The sequence below is a fragment of the Hylobates moloch genome, unplaced genomic scaffold (genome assembly GCF_009828535.3).
Source record: "Hylobates moloch isolate HMO894 unplaced genomic scaffold, HMol_V3 SCAFFOLD_18, whole genome shotgun sequence".
NCBI classification, from domain to species: Eukaryota; Metazoa; Chordata; class Mammalia; order Primates; family Hylobatidae; genus Hylobates; species Hylobates moloch.
Window position 1 is genome coordinate 1127348 of NW_026652293.1, and position 13606 is coordinate 1140953.

At 53.4% G+C, this 13606-nt stretch overlaps 1 protein-coding gene across 1 annotated transcript in view; it reads left to right on the top strand.

Annotated features, from left to right (window-relative positions):
* Positions 1-13606, top strand: part of ACOT11 (acyl-CoA thioesterase 11) — a 58341-nt gene that overhangs the window by 31655 nt on the left and 13080 nt on the right. The window contains exons 2-6 of the mRNA XM_032137678.2: positions 2888-3095; positions 4029-4098; positions 9945-10005; positions 11339-11437; positions 11943-12078. Of these exons, the coding sequence (XP_031993569.1) occupies positions 2888-3095; positions 4029-4098; positions 9945-10005; positions 11339-11437; positions 11943-12078 (574 nt within the window). The remainder of the gene's footprint in view (positions 1-2887; positions 3096-4028; positions 4099-9944; positions 10006-11338; positions 11438-11942; positions 12079-13606) is intronic.

A 13606-nucleotide genomic window follows, 5' to 3' on the forward strand; every position in this document is an offset into this window, starting at 1 on the left:
CTCTCCCTATGACTGGCCCTGGGAGGAGTGGCCCAGCTCTGGAGCCCCATTGGCCAAAACTTGCCTGGGCTGCACACACCCCTGCCTCCCAGACTGGCTGCCTGCCCACCTTGGGACTAGGAGGCCTGGCCTGGCATGCCCTAATGTGGGCAGGCTGCCTTGGAGCCCAAGGAAGGAGTGGAGTCTGAAAGGCTATGCCTGGGGCCACCTGCTGCTCTGTCCCTGCCGCCTGTGCTCCAGCCCAGGGCTTCTGCACCCCTCTCTTTGAGGGGAGTGGTGGGGACAGCAACTGCGAGGCTTGTCTCTCAGTGTGCTTCAGGGGCCCTGCTCAGAGGAGCACAGTGTTTCCATTCTGACAGGGTTCTAGAGCTTCCTCACTGGGAATCTCAGCTGAGTGTGCAAATCCCAGGCTGAGTTAGGCCCTGGACTCCTGGAACCAGGGGTACCTTAGGGACTGGCAATTCTCTGTCCTACCTGGTGAGTGACAGATGTGGCTTGGGAAGGGGGAGACCCTGCTCAGGGTCACACAGCACCTGAGGGACACAGGTAGAATTTGAACTCAAGTCCATCTCTGTTTGTCCCTCCACAAACCTTTGACAATGTCCTCCCGTGTGCCAGGCCCCTCTAGGCCCAATTTGTCTTTGTATTCTCTATGTTTGGCCCAGGGCCCCCTACAGAGGAAGTGTTTGGTGAACGAACAAATGAACGAATGAACCAGCGAGCAGGGCACAGGTCCCGGCTCCCATGGCATAGGGTCCAACAGGAAGGTGGGGACTCCTGATTCACGGAACAGGAAACAGGAGCTCATGGGAGGAGGGGTTGACCAGGTGAGAAGCAGAGAGAGGACCAGAGCTCAGGCATCATGACTGCTGGCCCAGGGCTGTGTCCATGTTCCCTTGTTGGTGAAATGGGTCAATAGTTCTTGCCCTCATCCTCGTGAGGACTCAGAGAAGTGGTGGACGTGCCCAGGCTGGTAAAGCGGAGGCATTGTGTGTGGGCATCCCCGTGTGTGTGTCCAGACTGCCCAGAAACCCCAGGCGGTCTGCCCCTTTGGTTCTGCCCCTTTTGTTCTGCCCCTTTTGTTCTGCCCAGTTGCCCTCTGCAAGTGGGCATTGTCTCCCCATTCCTCAGCTCTCCCTAGGGCTTCTTTCTGGAATTTCTTCCCAGTACCCCTGGCTATGGGAGGGGTTTGGGAAGAGTGTGGGCGAATGGAGTCTCGCCTACCACCTCCCTCTACCCACTCCCACACCCCGAAAGCCAGCCACCCGTATCCATGCAGGCCCCCAGCACACAACCAAGCAGGAAGTGCCTTGGCAGTGGTTGCCATGGCGATGGGTCCTGCTGCGTGGTCAACATCAGGCTTCCAGCTACCGGTGACAGCCCGCAAGCCAGGCAGCCTGGCACCCTGCAGGCCTCCACCTAGGCTGAGAGCTCCTGGGATGGCTGCCTTCCTGCCTCCCCTTGGTGCCCAGCCTCCTACCCAGGGGCTCTTGGGAATAAGCCATGTTTCTGGGAACCCATAAGCCGTTCTGGGTCAGACAGGCCTAGTTCAAATCCTGGCTCTACCACATGGGGGTCAGTGACTTTGAACAAGCCACCTCGGTGTGCTTGAAATTGAATTAGCTACGGGAGCTCATTGAGGGGAATTATCTAAGGAGTATAGACCAGGTGCAAGAGCTACCACTGCCGTCATCCCGCAGCCGTGGCAGGCTCACCATTGGGGCATGGTGCTCTTTGCCACTACAGCCAAGCCCAGGTCCCTGGACTCCTCATCTCAGCCCCAGGAGGCCCTGCAAGCAGTGTAGTGTCGGGGGTAGGAGCTCAGGCTGCAGAAGACCTCTGGGGTCACAGCTGAGCTTTGTCACTTATTTGGGCTCCTCATCTGTGGGATGAGGATAATAAGGCATCTGTCTCACAGGTTTGTTGTGAGGATAAAATTGGATTAGTACATATAAAGTACTTGTAAAATTATGTGACACCTAAGTGCTAGATAAACATTAGTGGCGACTGTCATCACTACCACACAATTGGCATTGGCCATGAGAATCGGAACCCATATGCCTGTCCCTCCTCATTTTTCTCATACATGCAGGTGTGCCCAGCTCTCGAGCTCATGGTCTGCTGAGGGATGGCAGGCTGCTAGCCCCTTCCCTCTTCCTCACTTCCAAAGGACTGATGGGCACACCCCACCTCTTCTGCCTGGAGAGTGAGACATGCTGGTTCCAAGCAGAAACCCCAGCTCTAATTCATGAGCTGGAGAATTTTCTCAGCCAGTTTTCCAGCTGGCAGCTGTTGTACCCAGCCCTGGATCAGACAGCTGGTCAGTGACTGCCCACAGCCCTCCCAGTCAATAGATCCAAGTGCTAGACATTAGCAGGCCACAGAGGCTGTCCTGATGGCCTCTGAAGATGGAGGGAGCCCAAGAAAGGAACCCTTTGGGGATGAAATCAGAGCGGCTTCTTGAAACACTGTATTAGGAACAGTTCCCTGGGCTTGACTGCTATGGAGCTCTCTAGGCTTCCCTGCATAGAGAGGGGACTCTTTCCAGAATGAAGGTAAATCTAAGGCAACACTTTAAAAAGTTGGCCCAGGAGCTGAAGCGAGGAGGACTGACTTCTCTGCATGGTTTTGTCTCCACTGGCCCACTCGGGTGCAAGGCCGTGTTCACGTGCGGTTCTTGGCCAAAAGGAAACTGGGCAGAAGCAGCATCCACAGATCCCCTGGGGTCCGAGACCACGGGCTGGAGGGTGGTGACCACTCTCGAGTTGGGGTCTGGTGGGAGGTGGCCCTAGTTACTCTCTCTCCCCCAGACCCTAAGTTCTCAGGGCTGGACAGACCTGGGAGACCCTGCAGCAAGCAGACCTCTCTGTCCCCACCTGTCCCCCAGGGCTTGGCCTCTGTGTTCTCCAGCCGCACATCCCGCAAGTCAGCCTTACGTGCAGGGAACGACGGTGCCATGGCAGATGGCGAGGGATACCGGAACCCCACAGAGGTGCAGATGAGCCAGCTGGTGCTGCCCTGCCACACCAACCAACGCGGCGAGCTGAGCGTCGGGCAGCTGCTCAAGTGGATTGACACCACGGCCTGCCTGTCTGGTGAGGCTGTGCTCCCCATGGCTTCCCACCTGCCCCACAGGCCCAGAGCAGGGGCCGTGCTGTCAGAGATGGTCCCTGTCCACCCTAAGTGCCACACTTGTTTCTCACCTTGGCCTTTGCTCATGCTGGTCCATCTGTCTGAAATGCCCTTCCTGATGTCTCGATGCTCAGCACAGCCCACCTCTCTCTCACTCAGACCCCTTCAGCCCTGAGTGTTGGTCCCAGGCCCTAAGTCCCTGCCTCAACACAGTGCAGCCTTCCACATGGCTGCTTCAGATTGGCTCGGAGATGCCGTTGAGCAAAGCCCATGACTGCCTGCCCTGCAGCGCTCCTTCCCTTGAGTTGAGGTGCGCTGGACTGAGCCCGTTTCATTCCTTTTGTTGCACCGGTGTTCTCCAACCCACAGAGCTCACAGCCTGGTGGGGTGGGGATGGGGGACAGACAGGTGACCCGACTGTCCCCCAGCACTGTTTCAGAGGCCCTGACCCAGGCACCTGAGTGGAGTCCTGAGGGTGAGAATGACTCAGGCAGGGAACAGGTGGTTGAAGGGATGGGGGCTCCAGAAGGCCGGGAAGCAGGCCAATGTGGCGTGATCACTCATTCAACATCTACTTACTGAGTGTGTACTGTGTGCCAGGCACCGTTCCAGGACTGGGGTACAGCAATGAACAAGACAGGCAAAAATCCTTGTCCTCAAGTAATGTACAATCTAGCGGGAGGGAGAGACAGTAGACAGACGAAAAGCAGATATACAGAAGAGGGTCAGGGGTGGTGCCCGTGGTGAGGGGTGTAAGGAAGGGTGGCAACAGGGTGTGGTGGGAGTTGCGGCCTTGGCTTGGGCGGCCGGAGAAGCCTCCTGAGGAGGTGCCATCTGAGCAGAGGCCTGTGATCGGGGGAGGCTACTAATGTCTGACTTTCTTCTCCTGACACCAGCGGAGAGGCACGCTGGCTGCCCCTGTGTCACAGCTTCCATGGATGACATCTATTTTGAGCACACCATTAGGTGAGTGGCCCCTCCTACTTCAAGGTCCTCTGGTCTCCCTCCCATCAGCCTGGGGCCCGTCCTTCTGACTCCCTGCCTGGTCAGCCTGTGTGCTGCCGAAAGCCTGACTCAGCTGACTGAAAATGAGGTGGGGGCAGCCTCTGGGGAAGCGTGAACCCCTCTGCAGTGTTTCTGGGGGCTAGGAGTTGACCTGCTGTTCCATGCGGTGGGTGGGTGGGTGTTCCCTCAGCCAGGGTGTGGCCGAGATGCATCGTGGGGTGCTGCGTGACTTTGGGGAAGTCAGTCTGTCTCTCTGAGCCTCAGTTTTCTCATCTGCAAAATAGAAGGGGTTAGACTTAATCAGTGAATGCCTTTTTGAGCTTGGACATTGTCTTGGGGTCCTCGGTCATTGGGCTGTAGGGAGGCCCCTAGACAAGGTGCCTTGGCAAAGTCTGAGCCAGAAGCTTGGGCCATTCAACCTCTGCTCACATACTTCCGGGGATGAGGAGCTCGTTACCTCATTTCTAAAGTAGACTTTTTTTTTTTTCTTTTTTTTTGGAGATGGAGTCTCCCTCTGTCACCCAGGCTGGAGTGCAATGACACGATCTTGGTTCGCTGCAATCTCTGCCTCCTGAGTTTAAGCAATTCTTGTGGCTCAGCCTCACGAGTAGCTGGGATTACAGGTGCCCGCCACAAGGCCCGGTTAATTTTTTTGTATTTTTAGTAGAGACGGGGTTTCACCATGTTGGCCAGACTGGTCTCGATCTCCTGACCTTAGGTGATCCATCTGCCCTGGCCTCCCAAAGCACGGGATTACAGGCATGAGCCACTGCACCTGGCCTTTTCTTTTTTTTTAATGGCTATACAGAATAGAAGAACATTCATCACACACACCGGGCTTTGCCTCCCCATAGCTTTGCCCATAGATCCTGCTTCTGGGATCCAAGGAGCAGGCTGAGCCCTTGGCTCAGGACAGGCTGCAGGGCCACACACAGAGCTCTTGTCTCTGGGCCTGTTCCTAAACTCACCTAGCACTAGCTTGGACATCAAGTGCCAAGGGCTTATTCAGGACTCACTGGGTGCTCAGTGGGTCACCATTAAGGAAGAAGACTGGCCAGTCCCTGTACTCACTCATTCAGTCATCATTCCCTCACCACACACTTAATATTAGATGAGCACCTTTTCCAGACCAGGGGCCTTGCTGAGACTGGGCACACAAAGTCCACTAGAGCACAGCCTCTTCCCCGGACCTCCCAGTCTTCAGGGGAGGCAGATGTAGGAACGTCATTCAATTTGCAGTGAGAAGTTCTGTGCAATAATGGGCTCTGGGCCAGGCGTGGTGGCTCACGCCTGTAATCTCAGCACTTTGGGAGGCCTAGGTGGGTGGATCATGAGGTCAGGAGTTCAAGACCAGCCTGGCCAACATGGTGAAATCCCGTCTCTACTGAAAATATAAAAAATTAGCTGGGCGTGGTGGTGGGCACCTGTAATCCCAGCTACTCAGGAGGCTGAGGCAGAGAATTGCTTGAACCCTGGAGGCGGAGGTTGCAGTGAGCTGAGGTTGCACCACTGCACTCCAGCCTGCCACCCTGGGCGAGACAGCGAGCCTCCTAATCAAAAAAAACAAACAAACAAACAAAAAAAAAGGGCTCTGCTTAGTAATACTTTTTTTTTGTTTGTTTTTGTTTGAGACAGAGTCTTGATCTGTCGCCCAGGCTGGAGTGCAATGATGTGATCTTGGCTCACTGCAACCTCCGCCTCCTGGGTTCAAGCGATTCTCCTGCCTCAGCCTCTTGAGTAGCTGGGATTACAGGTGTGTGACACCACACCCAGCTGATTTTTGTATTTTTAGTAGAGACAGGGTTTCACCATGTTGGCCAAGCTGGTCTCGAACTCCTGGCCTCAAGTGATCTGCCTGCCTTGGCCTCCCAAAGTGCTGGGATTACAGGTGTGAGCCACCCTGCCCAGCTGCTTTGTAATACCTTTTATTTTAGAATAGTTTTAAATTTATAAAAACATTGTATCTCTAAAGATAGTACAAGGCCGGGCGCAGTGGCTTGTGCCCGTAATTCCAGAACTTTGGGAGGCCAAGGCAGGCAGATTACTTGAGCTCAGGAGTTTGAGACCAGCCGGGCAACATGGCAAAACCCTGTCTCTACCAAAAATTAGCTAGGCATGATGATATACGCCTGTGGTCTCAGCTACTTGGGAGGCTGAGGTGGGAGGATCACTTGAGCCTGGGACGTGGAGGTTGCAGTGAGCCAAGATCACACCACTGCACTCCAACCTGGGTGACACAGTGAGACCCCGTCTCAGGATAAATAAAAAAAATAAAAATAAAGATAGTACAGAGAGTTCCCATATACCCCACACCCAGGTGCCCCATGATTAACATCTTACATTTATAGGGTACCTTTGTCACAATTAGTGCACCAATACTGATACATTATTTTGATGCCGTTTTAAATACATTAACTTATTGATCCTCAAAACAATACTATGTGGCCATAGCTATTAGTATTATTGTACAGATGAGGAAACTGAGGCACAGAGAAATGAAGTACCTTGTTGAAGGTGGTACAGCTAATGGAGGACCCAGGATATACTACCAGGCAGGCAGTCCAGCCCCAGAGCCCTTGCTCTTAACCAATGGGCTGTATTTCCTGTATGTCTGGGGGTAGGTGTCGTGGCACTGAGGGTAGTCAAGGGGGGGCCTCCTGGAGGAGGCATTTGAGCTGCCAGTACTGTCAGCTCTGTACACAGTGATACTTTGAAGCCAGTGGAGCTGTGTCTGGGCCAGCTCCAGGTCCCTGTAGCCAACACAAGTTCTTTTACTTAGGGGAGCAAGGAATAGAGAGGGTTAGGGGTACATGCATGATGGCTGGACCTGCTGCAGGGCTCAGCGGAGTGAAGGTGAATCTGGGCGGAGGAGGCTGTGGGTGGAAGGGAAAGCCAGAGAGGATGCCAGGAAGGAGGACAAGCTGGGGAGGGGCCTGGAGCATGGTTGGTGGCCAGGGAAGGCCTGGACACACCTGAGGAAAGATTAAGAAGTTTTTTTGTTTGTTTGTTTCTGCTTTTGCCACTTGAAAATATTTCCAAATGTACCTCTAAGGGCTAAGAACTCTTTTTATATTTATTTATTTTTTGAGAGGGAGTCTTGCTCTGTCTCCCAGGCTAGAGAGCAGTGGTGCAATTTTGACTCACTGCAACCTCTGCCTCCCAGGTTCAAGCAATTCTCCTGTCTAAGCCACCCGAGCAGGTGGGATTACAGGTGCCCGCCACCAAGCTAGGCTAATTTTTGTATTTTTATTAGAGATGGGATTTCACCATATTGGTCAGGCTGGTCTCGAATTCCTGACCTCAGGTGATTGGCTTACCTTGGCCTCCCAAAGTGATGGGATTACAGGTGTGAGCCACCACACCTAGCCCTTTTTTTTTTTTTTTTTTTTGAGAGAAGGATTCTTTTTAAACACAACCTTAACATCATTACCACATCTAAAAAATTAACAATAATTTTTCACTAACATCACTTGTCAGTGTTCAAATGCCCAAACTGTCTCATGAATTTGTTTTTATTTTGTTTGCTTTGCAGTTATTTATTTTTTCAAGATGGAGTCTTGCTTTGTTGCCCAGGCTGGGGTGCAGTGGCACCATCGTAGCTCACTGCAGCCCTGAACTTATGGGTTCAAGTGATCCTTCCACCTTAGCCTCCCTAGTAGCTGGCACTACCATACCTGGCTAATTAAATTTTATATATATATATTTTTTTTTGTAGAGATGAGGTCTCGCTATGTTGACCAGGCGGGTCTCAAATTCCTAGCGTCAAGCGATCCTCCCACCTGTGCCTTCTAAAGCATTAAGATGACAGGCATGAGCCACCACACCCAGCCTGCAGTTATTTTGTTATTCAAGTCAGGATGCAAATAATTGTAATTGGTTGCTTCTCTATAGGGAGGCTGAGGTGGGCGGATCACGAGATCAGAAGATCCAGACCATCCTGGCTAACACGGTGAAACCCCGTCTCTACTAAAAATACAAAAAATTAGCCGGGTGTGGTGGCAGGCGCCTGTAGTCCCAGCTACTCAGGAGGCTGAGGCAGGAGAATGGCGTGAACCCGGGAGGCAGAGCTTGCAGTGAGCCGAGATAGCGCCACTGCACTCCAGCCTGGGCGACAGAGCGAGACTCTGTCTCAAAACAAAAACAAAAACAAACAAAAACAAAAAACTCTATAGATACCCACCAATCCTCCAGCCGCTCTCTGGCACGCTCTCTCTCTCTCTCAAAATGTATTTGTTGAGGAAAGCTGGCCATTTGCCCTCTAGAGTCCTTCATCACCTGGGTTTGCTATTTGAATTTCTGTAGTGCAATTAACATGTGCTTCTGTCTCCTGAGAGTAAATTGGTCTAGGGAAGGTCTCGATGGGGGTCAGATTTGTTTATGGGGGGTTGCTTGTCTGTGTTGTGAAGAACACCTGGAGGGGTGTCCGGGAGCTCCGGGGCCCCTGAGGAGGCTGGGCAGTGGCCCTGGGGAAGGATCCGGTTTGGGCCAGAGCTGTGGGGACAGAGGGCAGTCAGGAAGGAGGAGGAGCTTAGAAACCCAGACCTGGCACTTGGCTCAGTCCCATTCTCTCTCACTTGACCCTCAGAACCACAGGCAGTACTTTACACAGGAGGAAATGGACTCAGAGAGGCAAAGTGACTCACCCAAGGTCACACAGCTCTGTAGTGTGATGGTCAAGGTGGGGCTTGACTGGAACCCAGGCCTGTGTGGCCATTCCCACTGTGTTCACGGTGGCCCCTTGACCAGCAGGCCCCTTAGAATGGACCCTTCCTAGGTTTGGCCAGGAGACTGTGTCATCTGAGAGAGAAGTCGGCATGGCACTCTCCATGTTCACGAGCCAGGGCCCAGAGAAGTGAAAGGACCTGCTGGAGATCGCACAGTGATTGAACGGGGCCAGCCTTTAGCCTCCTGCCCCTCCCCCCACAGTCCATCAGCTGGGCACCCTCTGCCCCCTCCATTGGGCACAGCCCAGGCTAGGTGGCTCCCCTGGGGATTCATTTGGATGTGGGAATCATTCCAGAAGGACAGGCTGCAGCTGGGAAAAGAGGGGCTGGTGCAGTCAACAGAGTCAGTCTAGAAGTCTGGCTCTGCCACTTTTTAGCTTGGTGACCTTGGGCCAATGACTTAACCTCTCTGATGCTCAGTTTCTCCTAAACCTACCTGCCAAGCTTATTCTGAGGCTCCAATGGGGCAGTGCACGGTGCCTGGCACCTAGCAGGCATTCTTTAAACGCTTCCTTTTCTCTTCTTGCCCTGTTTATAGCACCTTGCCCTTACTAGGCATTCAATACATGTAGAATGCATTAATTCAGTCAGCTACCCTTTATGGGAGACCCACCCTGTGCCATGTGCTAGGCCTTGGAGAGTCCATGGGGAGCAAAACACACGGCCCTTACCCTAGTAGAGCTTAAGAACTGTGGGAGACAGAGGTCACTCTGCCAGGAGAGTGCTGCAGGGTGAGCCTCTGCAGGGCCTCTGTTGGGGCAGGGAGGGCTCCCCTGAGGAGGGGACCATTGAGCCAAGAGCAGAAAGAAGCACAGGCATTAATTGGACAACGGGGAGCAGGGAACGGGGGAGCAGATGAGTGCAATCATGCTACTTCTCTCAGCCTCAGCTTCCCCATCTGTAAAGTGGGGTGCTGACACTATCTTGCTAGCTGGCTTTGAGGACTTGGTGACATCGCAGATGTGAATATGCCCTGCAAAACATGAAGTTCTCCTGCCAGCTCCCCACAAGAGAGGCTCTGCAAGTATCTGAGGCCCCCGCTCCTCCCTCTGGAAGGCTCACCTCCTACTTTCCTCTCCCCAGTGTTGGACAAGTGGTGAATATCACGGCCAAGGTGAACCGGGCCTTCAACTCCAGCATGGAGGTGTGTGGAGTGGGCACTGCTTGGGAGTGGGTGCACGGGTGGGTCCTCTATCTCCTCTCTCCATTCTTCTCCCTGCAGCCCAGGGCCACTCACACTCGCAGGGCCCCGATTAGAGCAGCAGAGTTCTGTAATGGTTGGCAGAGCAAGGGGAATCCCAAGGATCTTCCTGTCCCAAATCCCATAACACAGACAGGAAAATCGAGGCCTGGGAGGGGAAGGGACTTGCCCCAGGTCACTGAGCTACATAGATTCCAGCGTGGGACTTGACTTCCAGGCCCCTGAGTCTTCACATCCAGCCTCAGCAGCCAGGTGTTTGTGGGAATGGAGGGAAGGCAGCATGAGCACCTGATCTTGGAGGAGGAGCTGGGGCAGGGAGAGTGCTGGGTTCTGGCCCATGAGCTTGCCTCCCACATCCCGTCTCCTCATCTGCAAAAGGGAACATGATTCCTATGTGGCAGGGTTGTCCAGTTAATGGAGGGCTGCTGGTGATGCCCAGGGTTCTGTGAGCTATAGGGGAGGGCTCTATTTTCCGCCTATGGACTTCAGGCCCAGGCAACTTCACCAGCTGGGCCAGTGGTTCCTGAGGGAGCACTGAGGCTGGTGACATAGTCCTGACTATGCCTCTGGGAGCCCCAGAAATGCTCAGGTACCCCCAGGTGCCTGTTCCTGATTTTTTATTTTTATTTTTATTATTTTTTTGAGAAGAGGTCTTACTCTGTCACCCAAGCTGGAGTGCAGTGGTGCAATCATAGCTCGCTGTAACCTCAAACTCCTGGGCTTTAGCAATATTCCTGCCTCAAGCTGGGACTACAGGCATGCGCCACCACACCCAGCTAATTTGTGTGTGTGTGTGTGTGTGTGTGTGTGTTTTTGCAGAGTCAGGAGTCTCACTGTGTTGCCCTGGCTTGTTTTGAACTCCTGGCCTCAAGTGATCCTCCCGCTGCAGCCTCCCAAAATTCTAGGATTACAAGCCATTGAGCCTGGCCCATCCTTTAAATTTAGCCAACATTCTCCCCATATTAAGGCCTGTTGTAGACATAGTCTCATTTTAATCCTCTCAACAATCCCACAAGGGTAGGTCCGATCACTCCCACTTTGTAGATGAGGAAACTGAGACCCAGAGAAGGGAAGTGACTTGCCTAAGGTTTCCCGGGGGCCCAAGGGCAGAGTCAAAACCCACCTCAGATCTCTGGCCTCCCAGACCTAGTAGATGGTGCAGAAACTCTGGAGGCCTGGCCTGGGCTGGGACTTGCTGTCTGGCGGAGCTGCGGGGCTTCTAACTGGTGAGTGCAATGTTGTCCCTCATTCCTTCGCCCTTACTGTTCCTCTCCAGGTGGGCATCCAGGTGGCCTCGGAGGACCTGTGCTCTGAGAAGCAGTGGAATGTGTGCAAGGCCTTGGCCACCTTCGTGGCCCACCGAGAGATCACCAAGGTAACTGGGTGCACCTGGCTGCTGGAACGCTGCTCAGTGACCTGGGCACCTGCCATGGCGAGTCTGGATCAGGGGGATGAGGTTAGGGGTTGGCAGAGGGGATGGGGAGGGACACAGCAGGAATCCACAGCTCCCAGAGGAAGGCCCACCCCTCATTGCATTTGAATCCCCCAGCCTCCTCCCGCCTCCTTTCCCCCACCTCTCCCTGTGCTTCTCCAGCGAAGATTCTTCTGGTCTCAACATTCTGCATGTCCTACAGTGACACCCCCCATCCTCTGAGCCTTTGCCCAAGGAAGGGACCTGGGTGGGAGCTGGAGGATGAATATGTATCAGGTCATCGTGGAGGCAGGAAGATGGGGCAAAGAGGGAGGAAGCCTTGGAACTGAGCAGCAGCCCAGGCCTGCTGTGTGCTAGCCTCGGACATGGGATGGTGCTGGGGACAGGCCCCTGTGCTATTTCAGGAGACTTGCCCTGAGTGGCCCCCACCCTGTCCCCTGGCCGGCAGGTGAAGCTGAAGCAGATCACGCCGCGGACAGAGGAGGAGAAGATGGAGCACAGTGTGGCGGCTGAGCGCCGGCGCATGCGCCTTGTCTATGCGGACACCATCAAGGACCTCCTGGCCAACTGCGTCATTCAGGACGGTGAGCAGCTGCCAGCCGTGCATGGGGAGGGTAGCTGGCGTCCTGCATGGCCCCTCTGCCCCGGGCTCCCACTGGGCAGAGGCAGGAAGGGAGGCTCCGGGGACTTCCACCCACTGGTGGCCCTGGGCCTCTCTAGCCCTCTTGGCTCCGAGGTCTCCTCCAAGGAAAGGGAGTGTTTGGGCCTCTCTACCAGCTCCCAGGAACCATGAAGCTGCGGTTAGGTCATGTGGAAATCCCTTTGTTGTCCACAAAACGCATTTGGGTCTCCAGAAGCCAAGGTGTTTGGGAAGATAGTATTGAGCTATAACTTGAAGACTCTGTAGGATTTTTAAAAAAGCATATATATATATATGTATGCACCTATAAAAAGCATATATAGGCCAGGCATGGTGGCTCATGCCTGTAATCCCAGCACTTTGGGAGGCCGAGGCGGGTGGATCACCTGAGGCCAGGAGTTCAAGACCAGCCTGGCCAACATGGTGAAACCCCGACTCTACTAAAAATACAAAATTAGCTGGACGTGGTGTCGTGCACCTGTAATCCCAGCTACTCGAGGGGCTGAGGCAGGAGAATCGCTTGGACCTGGGAGGTGGAGGTTTCAGTGAGCTGAGATCGCACCATTGCACTAGGCAAAAAGAGCGAAACTCCATCTCAAAATAAATAAGTATATAGCATATATAAAACATGTAAAAAGCATATATATATATATGCTTATGTGTATGTGTGTGTGTATATATGCATACACACACACACACACGTATATATATTCCCACCCCCCAAAAGATAAAATAAAAAGCAAGACTCCTTTCTATCCCAGAATCCAGGTAGTCTCCCCAGAAGCATCTACTATTACCCATTTTAGGGTATCTTTCCAGAAGTATTCCCTGCATATCTAAGCATAGCACATATTATTTAGTTCCTGAAAAGGGGCATTCAGTACATACTGTTTTGTATCTTGCAGTTTCCCCTTAAAAATATATCCTGGGGGTTGTTCTATACCAGTACAGAAAGATGTACTTTGGACTGGGTGGGATTTTGACAGGTGGGAGATAAGGAAGGGTTCCTGACAGAGGGCACAGCCTGGGCAAAGGCCCAGAGGGGAGACCTTGGACTTGTTTACTTATCTCCAGAATGTTCAAATTTGAGTCTTCCTTGAAACCAAAAGGAGGCAATTTTAGGAGAAAATCTCCCTGGAGTGGGGAGAGAGCAGGCAGAACTCACCAAGCCCAGTGGAAGCCTCAAGCTATGCCCTGAGTTCCATGTGCTCTGGTTATACTGGGCTTGGAGGCTGGAGCTGGGGAAGCCCAGCTCTTCCTGCAGTCGTCAAGGCCCCCTTGATCCATCCATCCCCTTGCAGCCCTCCTAAATCTCTTCTGTCCTAACAGCCTTCCCACCTAAGAATCAGCTCAAGTGCCTTTGCCTGGCACTGGGCCTTCTGGCTGGCCGCTCAGCTTCACTGGGTGCTGTCTCTTGACCTGCTGCAGCTCCTGTTAAGCCACAGGCCCCATTGCCTATGAATACCCTCTTC